Consider the following 15,157-nt stretch of genomic DNA (forward strand, 5'->3'; position numbering starts at 1 on the left):
CCTCGGATCTCGGAGGAACTAAGCAGGGCCGGCTCGGCGGAGCCAGGCCTGCGCCCGGGAAAGTGATGTCAGGTGGAGACTCGGCGGCCGCCGCGGCCTCTCCTCAGCCGTTGCCCTTCTCGCTGCCCAAGCCGCCCCCCCTAATGCAGCTCAACCCCGGCGAAGGCGTGCGCCCTGTGGGAGCCCCCGGCCCGGAGCAGTCGCCGAAGAGCGCCCGCATGGGAGGCCGGCCGGACTGGCCTGCCGGGAAGCCTGTCAGCCTCCTGGCACCTCTCCTTCCGCCGCGCGGGGAACCCGAACCGCTCCTTCCCTTCGGACCGTCCTCTCGCCAGCCCCTCCGGGGGAGACTCCTAGGCAGGGGCGGCGGCGTCGGAGGAGGAGGCGGCGTCGGTGGTGGCGGCGGTGCGGGTAGCCCCGGCCTCCTCAACCCTGCGATGAGGCTGGGCGCCGGCGGGGCAGGAAGCGGCGGCGGCGGCATGGGCCGAGAGTCCGTTATGGTAGGTGGGCAGCAGGCGATTTATTTTGTGGGGAGCGGGGGGGGGGCAAAAGTAAGTTGCCTTTTTCCTTCGGTTTTTCAACTCCCGTTGCAAATTTCATAACCGTGAAGTAAAAAAGCTCTTTTGGCCTCATTTGAAGGTGTGGAGGGAGCCTAGTTACCCTGACAAGTCTTCTTCAGTGACTTTGAGTTAAGTCTGCCCGCATTTTTCACTCCGAGTCTCTCTGCCTGTATGTTAATGGAGACGGTATGCTAGTGGTTTTTCGGCACGTTTTTTTTTTGTTTTTTTAGACCATTTAGCATTCTAGCCGATATGAGATTTTAGCTAATGCCTGAATGCCGGATGAAAATTAACTAGTTGCTTGGCATCTGTGGTGATTCTCAGTCATCCTTGTCCCAAGAAGCAACTGGACTTTCTTTGTTTTTCTTTGAAGACGTTTCACTTCTCATCCAAGAAGCTTTTTCAGCTCTGAGCTGGAGAAGCTTCTTCGATGAGAAGCAAAACTGAAAAAGCACCTTTGGGGTTGTTGCTTGGCTTTCTTTTCCCTGTACCTAGAAAGGTATATTGGAAAGGCCTGTTAAGTGCATATTTTCCCACCATTCCTGAGAATGGTGAGATTTAATCTTCGCAGCAGTGCATATGGTAGGGAATCAACAGAAATATGAATATTAGCATTTGAAAAATGGCCCAATCACATTGTTATTATGTGCCATCACATTGTTTTCAACTTCTAGTGATCACATTGATTCTCTCTTTGATCATTCTTTCTTCGATGGTCTAACTCTAACCTGGTCTTTCAGGTTTTCTAGTGCCAGTGTTACTGGGGCCATCCACCTTGCTGCTGCTGCTGCTCATCCTCTTTTTCTCTTTCCTTCTAACTTTCCCACTATTACAGCCTTTTTCAGAGAGATAGTCTCAGATTTGCTAGCTTTATGGTAATTATAAATAGAATTTGACAAATTGAAATTATTTGGCATGATCATTTGGAACACTAAGCCAGAATTCTGGAGGACTAGCTTAGGATGAATTTATATGGATTTATAAATACCGTATTTGTTTATTTTATTCATTTATTGTGCCAAACAATCCATTCACTTTCATTTCACTTTTTTACTGTTCACCTGCAACTCCTGGTTTTTCCTCTGCATTGTAAATTGCCCCCCCCCCCAAAAAAACCCTATAGTTTTTGAACTGGCTTAAAAGGGGACAGTAAGCCAAGAACCTTGATTTGAGTCATAAAACAAATCCTTTCTATTTAGTGCTGTAGTTACAAAAGGAAAAGTAGGAGCTTTCAATGACAAGTCAACATTCATTATTATTGTTCCATGTAACTGTTACTAATATATGTGAAGCATTTGAACAGTTGTAACTTGATGTTTCATAAGTTGCCAAGTTTTATAATTATTTTCAAACAAGTAGGTCAATGACAATATTATTTACAGGAATATTTAATAAACTTGTACCATTAATAGTGCTTAATTCCTAAGAAAGGTTATACCACTTATACCCAAACCTGCCTAATATATGTGTTATTTCTTCTTTGAAGACTTGCTGTCCAAGTCTTTCCTGTTTGAAGATTTGCTAACCAAAATATTTCTTTACAAAATTAAGAATATAATGAAGGTAACCTAAACTTTTCAGAGCAGATTATGAAATATACATATGTTAATGAGTTGTATTCATTTTACAATCTAAAGATAGTTGAAAACAAAACCACAATTCTACCCCCTCCCAAAATTTATTAAAATTTTAAAATAGCAAAATAACATCTGCTTAATAAAAAGTATTTCCATTTGATTGCAGAACAAAGTTAGTGACTTGAAATGCATAGTTTCCTAAATGTAGCACTTGAAAAAGCCCACTTGCAGATTACCCTAATAATGAATGGAGAAAATACAAGCAAAAGGTATTTTAGGTGATCTTTAATCAGGATTATGCACAAGGAGATAGCCAAATGCTATTTTGTTTTGGGTCTAAAAGTCATAAATCCCTAACAAGCTAGTTGCTAATGTACATGATTTAATTTATTTTTAGTAAAACTCATGTCTGCCTCAGTATTTGCACTGAACAGTTTATGTTAGCTGGTAGATGAATTCATACAGCTATTTTTTAATTTTATATAAGTAAAACCTAAATATACAAGCAGGTTTCTTTTTTTTAATTTTCATATTTTAACTTTTACTGGTTTAATTGATTTAAACCAATACATTTAAATTAATTAAAGGTTTAATTGAATGGCCATAAATAATTGGATGTTTTATTTAAATTGTTTATAGCTACCCAATTCAGTGGACTCTGTTAGAAGCATTGACCTGCTCTATGCATATTTCAACTACCATTTTCTCAGAAAATAGAATCAGGGTTTACAGTTCTGATTTTCCCTGAATGTTTTCTGACTTTCTCATCTGGCAAGCAATATATCCAAGACTGGGTCATTTGAAATCTGGTGTACAATGTTTCAATCACAGAATGTCTTGTTCAAACACAAAAACAGTAGTGTTTGAGTGCAAAATGAGCTGTTGTAACATTCTGAAGTGCTTCAAACTCAAAACAGCCCATTACATGATGGGAATGTTTTGTACATCCCTAATGCTTATTGTTACACTTTTTTTCTTGAGGATTACTCATACAATAAATACAAATAGTAATTGCAATAATAAAATAGCAAGTTTGTAAACTATCATCAGTTGTAATATCCAGAAAGGGGAAAGTATAAAATATTTATGTATTGACAGCATTGGTAAATATTGTAGCAGTTAAAAAAAAACTTGCTGTTCGTGAGTCCTAATTAACCAGATTTGGAACTTAGTTCTGTTTTGCTTGTATTCGTAAAATCCTGAACTGTGTTTTTCAGATGGGACATCCAGGCATGCCTCACTATCCACCCATGGGAATGCATCCTATGGGCCAAAGGCCCCCCAACATGCCTCCAGTATCTCATGGGATGATGCCTCAAATGATGCCTCCAATGGGAGGACCACAAATGGGACAGGTAAATGGGCTTCTGTGATTTTGTTATATATATTACTTTAAAATGAAACAGTACTATAATTTCAATCTTTTAAAAATTTCCATAGGTCATTAGGAATTGGCACTGATTCATATCAGTACAGTCTTCTTAATCTCTTTTTCTCATTATTCCTGACTTAAATGAATCAGAAGATTTTTTTTTCTTAAACAGGTCAGTTACTTTTCTGCATAACATTTGGGATAGGAAAGTATTTTGGCCTCACATTGCTTACTATTTGGTTGAATCCTTACTTCTCTGCAATATATTTCTCCTGTATGTCAGTAAGTAGTTTAGCCTTTTCAGATCTGAGCTTTTATTTTCCCTTTTTGTAGCAGCCTTAGCTCTTTGTGTTCAGTGTGATTTAGCAGAATTAAAAAAAAAACACCTTTGCTTACTACTCTAGATAGTAATCCCAGTACTATACTGTCCATACTTACACTAGTTCAAACCTTGAATTTTAAAGTCACTCATAGTATTAGTCTTGCACTAATGTAAAAAGTTTTCATCTTTTTTGATGAATAAAGGGCATTCTGTCCTTATATGGCATTAAACATCATGTAAGTCCTTTGCATTCTGGACAGTATCAAAATGTGTTAGTGCAGGTGCATGTGAAAAGTAATTTTAGCAGTTCAGCTATTTATCTTATTATCTGTTAATTGCAAAGCCCCTAATTATCAGCCTATTTAACATAGCTGATCAAATTCCCTAGGCCAGTGATGGCGAACCTTTTAGAGACCGAGTGCCCAAACAGCAACCCAAAACCCACTTATTTATCGCTGGGTGCCAGGTGGGCGTGGCCCACTGGGTGGGTGTGGCTGTGGTGGTCATGGCAAACTGGGTGGGTGCGGCCAAGGTGGGCATGGTCATCTTGATGTTGCTCGTGAGGAGGGATGCCTGTGGGGGCCGGGCCGGGTAGGGGGAGATCCAGGGGTTCTCTGGCAGGTGGGGCGGTGGGAAGGAGGCTCGTCCTGCAGGGTGAGGCAAGGCAAGGCAGAAGTGCCATTGTCGCAGGGCAAGGCAAGGCAGGGCTCGCCTGACACCATTGGCTCCGGCACACAGAAGCCAGCGAGCGCATGGGGGCTGACAGTGTCCATCAGCAGCCACAGCCTGCCGGCCCCTCGACTGGCATACTCTGGGGCTCTGCAGCCCGCCATGAGCTGGACAGCCAGTCGACAGCTGAGGAGGAAATGCAGTGCATCGTGCCCAGGAAAAGGAGAGCATGCGAGGCCAGGAGGGATGGGACGGGAGGGAGGGAAACCAGCCATGCTGGGATGCATCCAGCCATATGGGATCTCAGCGAGTTAGCGGGTGGCTGATTGAAGAGGGACGGTTGCCATCTCTGGGGCATGGTGCGCGTGCCCACAGAGAGAGCTCTGAGTGCCACCTCTGGCACGCGTGCCATAGGTTCGCCACCACTGCCCTAGGCCATTGCTTTGAATTAAATTATTGTTCGCTCACATTACTGTGGCCTGGCATATTTTATTGCTTGGCCATCGTGGAAATCATAGAACACAAATGGGCAATCTTCTTGCACATATTACTAGAAATGAATTCCAAGAAATGTAAGGCAAGCTGTATATGTGTTTGGCACTTAAAATATGGACAGTTATATCTTGGATACGAGACTATTGTCCCATTCATTTAAACAGCCCATGTTCTTTCTTCAAGGAATATTATTTTTCTGTTTAAGGGAAAAAAACTAACAAATCTTTTAGAAGCTCTTTTTTATTGCTTTTGGGGGCTACTGTGTTCCACTATTCCAGTTTATTTTATCATATTTCACAAGTTTATTCTTATTTAAATAACATTTTTTCCTATTGATATTGGTATTTCCTTTCTCCAGGCACTGATTTATAGATATCTTGAGTTGTGAATCAAGTGATATGTCATAAAAGTAAGGCTGTCTCCAAGCACTTAAAGCAGGACTACCATTCAGAGACAATGGGTTATAAATCCATGTGTTGAGAGCCACCACATAGTTGATTAAACCCTGGAGCTTTGTGGCTTTCCTAAAACCTGGATTTGTCAAGCACAAATGTTTTATTTTTTTTATGGGACTAGAATATAATTGGTGGCCTGTATTCTGAAAGTGTTTCTAAAACTATTTGGATGGAGATATTTAGGGAGCAACTCTTGATTGGAACACACTTATTTGGAAGCAGCAGTGGGGCAAGACTCCTTTCTTCTCCTGCTTCTACAGGATGGTGGGGAATGGGAGGGCCACTCCCGTTCTTTCTTCTCTTCCTCACGCTTCCAAGAAAACCTTGTGGATTGAGGGTGGAGCAGTAGCCCTACCAAATACCTCTCCCTCCACACAAGATGGAAGGTAAGAGGGAGCAATAACCTGATGCTCCCTGAAGATACATGGGAATGGGGTTATTTGGCCAACCCTTCAGGGATTGTCGTCACATATATTTGGGGGTTGATTTCCCTAGAACTATTTGCGGGATCTGCCAACAAAATTGGCTGAATACGGCCAATTAACTATATTACGTATTGCCATCCTCTTAGTCCCCAATGAGGACTGATGAAAATTTCACAAAACCTCTGCCTCTCTTTCAGAAATTTTTTTCTGGTTAACGTCCATGTGCATACACAAGCAAATTAGTTCTGTATGAATAAATGCCTTGGGTCTTTGACCGAGCTGGCTTGTATTAGACCCTTGTGTGTATTGTCTTGCGGAATCACCGTCAGAGTATTGTCCCTCACTATATTTACTCTGATTTAAGGAATAAGGAAAATGATAACGGTTTTAATTGATTAAGGTACTTTGCATCCTTGTTGCATGCCTTTCTCCGCTTTTTAACAGTTCATGTTTTTGAACCCTGCAGTCATAATTCTTAAACTTTATAGTTCTCTTCATCTTGGAACATCTTTGCAGCATAACTCTTACTCCAGCCCTGTGAGACAAGTTCTTCAGGTATTATCCTCTGTTCATAGATGAGGTAAATGAGCCCTCAAGATTAATAGAGTTTACATAGGTCACAGGGAATTGGTTTGGGAATTAAAATTAGAAGTTTTAGAGTTTTAAATGGATTGGGCCCCATACCTTCAGTGACTTGCAAGTAGTCTAATGTTTGGGGTTTTTAAGACACAAGCATATGGGCCCATATTCTTGTTTATCTTTCTGCTATCCCAGTCTGCTTCTTTCTTCACGTTTTGTCTTTGGTTCCCTTTCGAAAGACAATCAAAAGTAGATGAACAATTGTGTCCTTATTTGTTGGCCCTCAGCAATTAATATCTTGCCTACTTTAATGCTTCTGGTCATTTAGAGCTTTAATACTATTTATTTGAAATATCATCAGACATGCTGGATTCCTTTGTTAAACTTAGATACCCTTTTCTAGCTATACTCCTTTGTTATGCCCCAAGTTACCTTTTTTGGGAACAGGGTTAAACTATATCCTCCCATCAACAAAAAATAGTTACAGGTGTAGCGTGTCTAGTTGTAAACAAATGCAATAATCATATTTTGATTGTAGATGCCTGGAATGATGCAGTCAGTGATGCCCGGAATGATGGCACCTCATATGTCTCATGGCCCCATGCAGCCAACAGGACCGGTAAATATTTTGTTTACAGTTTTAAAGTATTTGCTCTCTGCTGTACTGATTTCTGTTTCTTTTTCCTATACCTTTTTCCTAATATACAATTCAGTATCTTTTTTATATTAGAATAAGTTCTGAACTTGACCTGCTTTATTGCTAATTATTTCAAACATATATAATAAACAAATGCTAATAGCTCAGAATTTTTTCTTAGAGTCACAATATGATTACCTCATGTTTCATTACAAGGTAGCCTGAGGTGTTTAATAGACTACGTAACTATAAAATTCATAGATATTTGAATTTAATAGAATTGTTTTATCTTTTTTGGTCAGGAAATGACTATCAGATGCAAACTAATAATTTCATTTTCTCCACATGCATCATCTTATGTTCTAGAGATGCTGTAGAGAAAAACTTTATTAACTCATAGAGTACGAGTAACTTAATTTTGGGTGAGATAGACTAACATTCCCAGTTTAAATCTGGAAGGATTTGAGAAAAAATACCTATATTGCGAGTAGGAGCTAGGGACCAGCAGTCCCTTTGTCATTTAAATTCTATGTCCCAACCTCTGCTTTATATGTATACATGAAAAATGTACAACTGATTATTTTGCTTTACTAGAATGACTAGTTTTAATAATTACCTGTTGTGTATCAGTAACTTGCTTCAATTCATGATGATGTAATAGTAGACGTAGATTTCCCTAATGGTCTCTCATCCAAGTATTAACCCAAGCAAACTCTACTTAACTTGAGAAGGTCAACTCTGTTACAGTCTCAAAACCAAAATGATGCCTAATTCATGGTGTGGACAGTGGCTGAAATTGGGTGTGGAGTATGTGTGGCAAATAACTAAAAAAAGAATTACAGATAATATTTGTAGGATATACTTCCTAATCAAGCTGCATTACAATCTCTTTTCTTTCACTTAATCAATATTTTAGATTGTTTTATATTGTCTGATAGCTCACACAACGTTGTTGTTGCCAAATGTTTCTCTTCAGCTTTCTTTCTCTTGTCGAATCTTTTAGGGTTCAGGGTTGTTTTTTTAACCTATTCACTATATATTGTCGCTTTTCATTGTGTTATTCACTTATTTTTGTTATTTGCCTGATCATTAATCATCTTCATTTCACATGGCTAAATAAGTAGACTACATTATATTAATTTCTGTACTAGCTAGTGAGAAAAGGAAATTTCCGCTTTTACAGACATTAAAAAAATACAGTGAACCAGTGAAGATGAATCAAACCCTTTCCTGCAGAATCTTTTTTTCTTTGTCTAGTTTCCACCAGCTTATCCAATTTAAATATCATCCTAGAAAAGAATCAAAATTGAATTGCTTACATTTTCTTCCTATATGCTTCCTCGCTTTTCATTTTTATTGACAGTAGCCTGTGATTCTTTAAGACATGCAAGCATTTCTTTTCTTTCTCTTCGTCTCCATTTTCAGTTAATTATGGAATAATGCTAATTCTCCACAAACAGCATTACAAAAATCTACGCTTCCTTTTTTGTTCTATATCAGGGGTAGGCAACCCAAAACACTCAAAGAGCCAATTGGACCCGTTTCTCACCAAAAACAAAACACTGGGAGCCGCAAAAACCCTTTTGATATCTAAAATCAAGATAACACTGCACATAGAAAAAGTATGTGAACCCCTTGGGATACCGCGGAGAATTGCATGAATTGGTCATAAAATGTGCTCTGAACGTCACCTAAGTCACAACAATAGAAAAACACAGTCTGCTGAAAATAATAATACACAAACATTACACGTTGCCATGGTTTAATTGAACATAACATGTAAACATTCACAGTGCAGGGAGGAAAAAGTATGTGAACCGTTGGACTTAATAACTGGTTGACCTTCCTTTGGCAGCAATAACCTCAACCAAACGTTTCCTGTAGTTCAGTGTTTCTCAACCTTGACAATTTTAAGGCATGTGGACTTCAACTCCCAGAATTCCACAGCCAGCAATGCTGGCTGTGGAATTCTGGGAGTTGAAGTCCACATGCCTTAAAATTGTCAAGGTTGAGAAACACTGCTGTAGTTGCAGATCAGACCTGCACAATGATCTGGAGTAATTTTGGACCACTCCTCTTCACAAAACTCTTTCAGTGTAGCAATATTCTTGGGATGTCTGGTGTGAATCGCTCTCTTAAGGTCATGCCACAACATTTCAATCGGGTTGAGGTCAGGACTCTGACTGGGCCACTCCAGAAGACATATTCTGTGCTGTTGAAGCCATTGTTTTGTTGAATTACTTGTATGCTTTGGGTCATTGTCCTGTTGCATCACCCATCCTCTGCGGAGCTTCAGTTGGCGGACAGATGGTCGTACGTTTTCCTGCAAAATGTCTTGATAAACTCTGGAATTCATTTTCCCATCAGTGACAACAATCCGTCCAGGCCCTGAGGCAGCAAAGCAGCCCCAAACCATGATGCCCCCTCCGCCATGTTTTACAGTGGGGATGAGGTTTTGATGTTGGTGTGCTGTGCCTTTTTTTCTCCATAGTGTTGTGTGTTTTTCCCAAACAACTCAATTTTGGTTTCATCTGTCCACAGTATATTTTGCCAGTAGTGCTGTGGAACATCCAGGTGCTCTTTTGCAAACTTCAAACGTGCTGCAATATTTTTTTGGGACAGCAATGGCTTCCTCCGTGGTGTCCTCCCATGTACTCCATTCTTGTTTAATGTTTTCCTTATTGTAGATGTGTCAACAAAAATGTTAGCATGTGCCAGAGATTTCTGTAGGTCTTTAGCTGACACTCTAGGATTCTTCTTTACCTCAAGAAGCATTCTGCGCTGTGCTCTTGCAGTCATTTTTACAGGATGACCACACCTAGGGAGAGTAGCAACAGTGCTAAACTTTCTCCATTTGTAGACAGTCTGTCTTACCGTGGACACGTGAACATCAAGGCTTTTGGAGATACTTTTGTAACCCTTTCCAGCTTCATGCAAATCAACAATTCTTGATCGTAGGTCTTCTGAGAGCTCTTTTCTGCAAGGCATGGTTCACATCAGACAGTGCTTCTTGAAACCAGTAAACCCATAACAGGTGTGTGTTTTTAAAGGGCAGGACAGCTGTCAGCAACACATCCAATATCATCACACTGATTGGAGTCAAGGTTGGCTCACTCCTGGCTCCAATTAGCTCTTGGAGACATCATTAGGCTAGGGGCTCACATACTTATTCCTCCCTGCACTGTGCATGTTTACATGTTATGTTCAATTAAACCATGACAACATGTAATGTTTGTGTATTATTATTTTCAGCAGACTGTTTTTCTATTGTTGTGACTTAGATGACGTTCAGAGCACATTTTATGACCAATTCATGCAAATCTCCGCGTTATCCCAAGGGGTTCACATACTTTTTCTTGCAACTGTATCCTTTTTTACCTTTATTATAGGGGTGTGTGTGTGTGTATCAGTGATGGCAAACCTTTTAGAGACCGAGTACCCAAACTGCAACCCAAAACCCACTTATGCATCGTCGGGTGCCGGGTGGGTGTGGCCCATTGGGTGAGTGTGGCCCATTGGGTGGGCATGGCTGTGGTGGTAACAGCAGACTGGGTTGGACTAAAAAGTTGAATCAATCAATTCCAACTTTGTAAGATCTTTTTTTTTTCCCACAAAAAGTTGAAATTGACTGATTGAACCTTTTTTTTTTTTAACACGGCGGCAGAGGCCTAAAGCGAAAAGGTTTTATAAAACCCAGCTGAAGGCCTAGGACTGGGGCAACGGTGCGTGTGCCCACAGAGAGGGCTCTGAGTGCCGCCCTGGCACCCATGCCATAGGTTCACCACCACTGGTATATATCATAAAGGTAAAAAAGGATATATGCAGTGTTCTCTTCATTTTAGATGTCAAAAAAGACTCTCTCTCTCTCTCTCTCTCTCTCTCTCTCTCTCTCTCTCCCTCTCTCTCTTTTTTCTCTCGTCTCTCTCTCTTTCCTCTCCCTCTCTTTCCTCTCTCTCTCTCTCTCTTTCTCTTTCCTCTCTTTCTCTTTTTCCCTTTCCTCTCTCTTTCTCTCTCTCTTTCCTCTCTTTTTCTCTCTCTCTCTTCCCTCTCCCCCCTCTTTCTCTCTCTCTCTCCCCCCCTCTCTTCCTCTCTCCAATCTTCTGCTCACCTGGCAAGCTGTTCTCCAACAAGCTGACACACATTCTTATTGGGCTAGCTCAGGGGTAGGCAACCTTGGCTCTTTTATGACTCATGGACTTCAACTCCCAGAATTCCTGAGTCAGCATAGCTGGGCTAGCTAGCTCTCTCCTGCTCTTCCTGCTTCCTGCAGAGATGCAGCAAAGGGAGGAGCCCCGCCCAATAAGCTTGTCAGCTCCTCAGAACAGAGAGAGAGAGAGAGAGAGAGAGAGAGAGAGAGAAGCTCTGTCTCTGTCTGTGCAAATGGCAGAGGAGGCTGGGAGGCGCAGGGGAAGGCTCAAAGAGCGGCATGCGGCTCCGGAGCCACAGTTTGCCAACCTGTGTTCTATATAGTAAAATGTACATTAATATCCTGTAATTTTCGTTCTTTTTTGTTATAATTTTCTGATCTTTAATATCTTAACTGTACTTTTCAAAAGCTGAATTTTTACCTAAGAGGTCTCATTCAAAAATTCAAAAAAAGAGAAGCAGGATATAAATCAAAGTAATATCTCTTATCACTAAGACTCATCCCCTTCCATCTCCAATTCTAGTGGCTTTGCAAGTTCTCCCTATCTCACTCCCGTATCTGAGAATGGCTTATTCTTATTCTGAAACAACTGCATTAGTTTTTGGTCAAAATTGAAAGCACTACTTTTAAATTTGAAAAGGAAAGTCATCTTAGATGATTAAGATGGTGATATAATATATTGTTTTCTATGTGGTGGTAGTAGTATGCTTGGTATTAACTCAGCATGCTGGCTAAAACTGCCTATATACATGATATTTATGGATAATGTTTCCTCTTTCCAATAATAGATGATTTCCTCTTTCCAGTAATAGATGATTGAGAGAAATAGATAATTGCTAAGAGAAAGTAGTAATTTATTAAATTTACAGTATATGCTGCCCAACTCTGAATTGATAACAAGTTGTTTGAAACTTTAAAACAAGAAAAAAAACGAGATTTTTTTAAAAAGGGTAAAGTTGGCAGGATGACAAAAGCAAATGAGAACAAAGGGAAACAACCCACGTAGTCTGAAGAAAGCTTCCCTCAAGCAACTAAGCTCCATGCCATGCAGGGCTTTATAGGTAATAACTATATCTTGAATCAGATAATGCATTCTGGACCAGTGTAAACTTTCAGGGTGATCTTCAATGCTCTCCATGTAGAACACATTATTACAGTAGTCAAGCCATGAGGTGACCAGGACATGGATGAGTAGAAGTTGCTGACTAGGCTTTCATCTTGTTCCATTATGTAACTATTTTAATCTTGCATGACTGTACACAAAACACATTCGTAAGATCCAAATATGAGGAATCTGCATGAAATGGTAGTGACTGTTTATTGCCCCAAAATAAATAATATTTAACATGTATTTTTCTTTTAAATACTCTCCTTTGAGTTGAACTCCACTGCTGGTGGCTATAGACATATCAGTGTAGTTTTCTTTCACAGTACAAATAGTCCTTAATGACCATTCATTTAGCAAACATTCGACATTAACAATGGCTCTGGAAAAACTGGCTTACAACCAGTCCTTGGATTTAAGAACCCGCCCCACAGTCGTATGATCATAATTTGAGAGCTTGGCAATTGCTGCACATTTATGACGATCACATTTTCCTGTAGTCACGTGATTGCCAGCTTCTGTAAAGCAAAGTCAGTGGAAAAGCTGGAAATGAGTTGCAAATCACAGAAAAGTTTGTAAAATTGGGTTCAGTCACACTCTGCCTTTCTTAATGATCACACCGCTTAAATTCTGGTCTCTGTTGTTGTAAGTTGAGGTCTACCAGTAGTTTTCTTTCTTCCTAGCCAGTAATGTCTGATTTTGAGAAGCTAAGCAAGATTGGATCTGGTTAGTACTTGGACAGGAAATAATCAAAAAATACAAGCACAAAAGACTGGAGTGGGAAGTTAAAAAAAAAAGAAGCAAGGATAAACCACTTCCATGTTATTAACTCAAAAAATTATATAAACAAGTTTGTGTTGAACCTGAGATAGTTTTTATCTGCAGCGTGAAATATAGGTATATATTTTTTGATTTTTGTTTTTTTACAGCCAGGAGTGAACAGCATGGACTCGCAAATTGGTATGTATGAGTAATCAATGCTTTGTTAAGTAATTTAGGCTGTTATAAGAAATTTTATTTTTTCTAATTAAAAATAAATTAAATTTTGCCTTTAATTTAATTATCAAAGGAAAATTTGAAAATGCCAGTTTTTATAGTGAAACAAACAAACTTTATGGTCTTTAAAAATAATATTTTTCGGGTTAAAAGTTCAGCTAAAAAAATATATCTTTGCAAGAGAAAATACTAAGAATTATTAGGGGGAAAAATTCTAACAGTGGTCAGGATTGTGTCAGCTCACCAGCTACATTTTTATTCATTTATATTTTTATCCATCACATTTCTATACTACCCATCTCACCTAAGTGACTGGATGGTTATATTAAAAACATGTCACAAAATATCAAAGCATAAGCAAGAATTTATTTGTACCCTCCCTGGACTCTGTGGAGCCTCTTGCACATCCCTTGGCCCCTTCCCCAGACAGCACCTCTCATGTACCTCCTTGCATCTTTGCCATTCTGCATACCTGATCCAAATAGTACCTCTTATACACCTCTTCATACCCTCCCAGACCTTCTTGCATGCCCGTGTCATCCTCTCACGCATCCTCCCCTGTGCACTCTCTTGCTCCTTTCCCCACCAAGCAGCAGCCACTTACCTGCCTGTGGGCCTGGGATGTGCAATTTTCTGCTGGCCTTCCCATGGGCTTTGGTTGTGGGAAACTGATAGGTTATTACTTGCTTAATAACTATGAAATTCTGTTAACATCAACTGGGGCTGTAGGAATTGCCTTTATTAAGCAATATGTCCACGTTTTATGACCATATTGCTTAGCAATGGAAATTCCAATCCCAATTGCTGTTATAAGTCAAGGACTCCCTGTATTATCTTTTGAATAAACCACAATTTTTGCTAAACAATACGAAGGTATTCGTAGAGCACATTGGGTGAATTCACGCAACATGCTAAAGTGAATCCACCCAACCCAGCCCATTACAACTTTGTACAGTACATGAATCTAATCGCTGCTCTGGCAGAGAAGTACTTGGAATATTGGCGTGAATAATGCTCTCTAGGAAATTAGGTAGTTAAAATGTCATTGTGGGTGATTGCATGTAATACATAGCTAATATCCGAAAACCTATGATCTGCCTTTTTATTTTTTATTATTTCTGACTTTCTTTTTAAGTGTAAGCTGCCCAGAGTCTAAATTACATTAATCAAATTTTGCCTCTGCTAAAATGTACGTCCATGACATTCTGCCTGAAATAGTTACTGGCAGGTAAGCTGTTCAATGTAGGACTTGTGTGCCAAATTCATTTTAATAAACTTGAAGGCTTTTTGAATCACATTAAGTAAATCAGGAAAGGTTTATTATAGTATTTACATAAAATTGTTTTTTGTTTTTTTTTCCGCATAGGTTTAGCTCCCCCTGGGACTCAGGTAAGAAAAGACATTTTGAAATTCAGTCATTTCTAGCCAATTTCTCTGTTACTCCCTGTCTTTCTCCCTCTTATATTAAAGCAAGTATTTTGTTGAGTGCTTAACTTTGCCAAAGTCTTAGAACATTCATACCTTGATATAAAGTGTGAATAGGATAAATAGTGCAGGTAAAGTACAATAACTTGGCGTCAGAACCAAGTTATAAAGTTATCAGTTATGCAATTTTGAACTAGATGTGATCTTTCTGAGGATTCATTTTATTCAAAAGTTTACATTAAATTAAATTTAAAATGTAGTGAACATTTTATCTTGATGGGATTCATTCAAAAGTGCTTAATTATGGCAGGATCATGCCTGATGTTTCAGCTAGTGCTGTTTTGTTATACCCATTAATCCATTAATAATTTGGAGTATTATTAATGAAACACTGTT

General features: G+C 39.5%; 1 protein-coding gene across 5 annotated transcripts in view; it reads left to right on the plus strand.

The window, feature by feature from the left end:
• PRPF40A (pre-mRNA processing factor 40 homolog A) overlaps positions 1-15,157 on the plus strand; it is a 40,829-nt gene that overhangs the window by 291 nt on the left and 25,381 nt on the right. For 2 of the 5 annotated variants that reach the window (XM_039335420.1, XM_039335421.1), the window contains exons 1-5: positions 33-497; positions 3,352-3,489; positions 6,990-7,070; positions 13,270-13,300; positions 14,703-14,725. In XM_039335420.1, coding sequence (XP_039191354.1) covers positions 66-497; positions 3,352-3,489; positions 6,990-7,070; positions 13,270-13,300; positions 14,703-14,725 — 705 coding nt within the window. In that variant the 5' untranslated portion in view covers positions 33-65. Of the gene's footprint in view, positions 1-32; positions 498-3,351; positions 3,490-5,707; positions 6,428-6,989; positions 7,071-13,269; positions 13,301-14,702; positions 14,726-15,157 lie in introns of those variants that run through there. The other 3 variants (XM_039335423.1, XM_039335424.1, XM_039335422.1) reach the window with 3 other exon arrangements.

The sequence above is a fragment of the Crotalus tigris genome, unplaced genomic scaffold (genome assembly GCF_016545835.1).
Source record: "Crotalus tigris isolate CLP2741 ecotype Arizona unplaced genomic scaffold, ASM1654583v1 scf7180000017641.3106099, whole genome shotgun sequence".
NCBI lineage: Eukaryota > Metazoa > Chordata > Lepidosauria > Squamata > Viperidae > Crotalus > Crotalus tigris.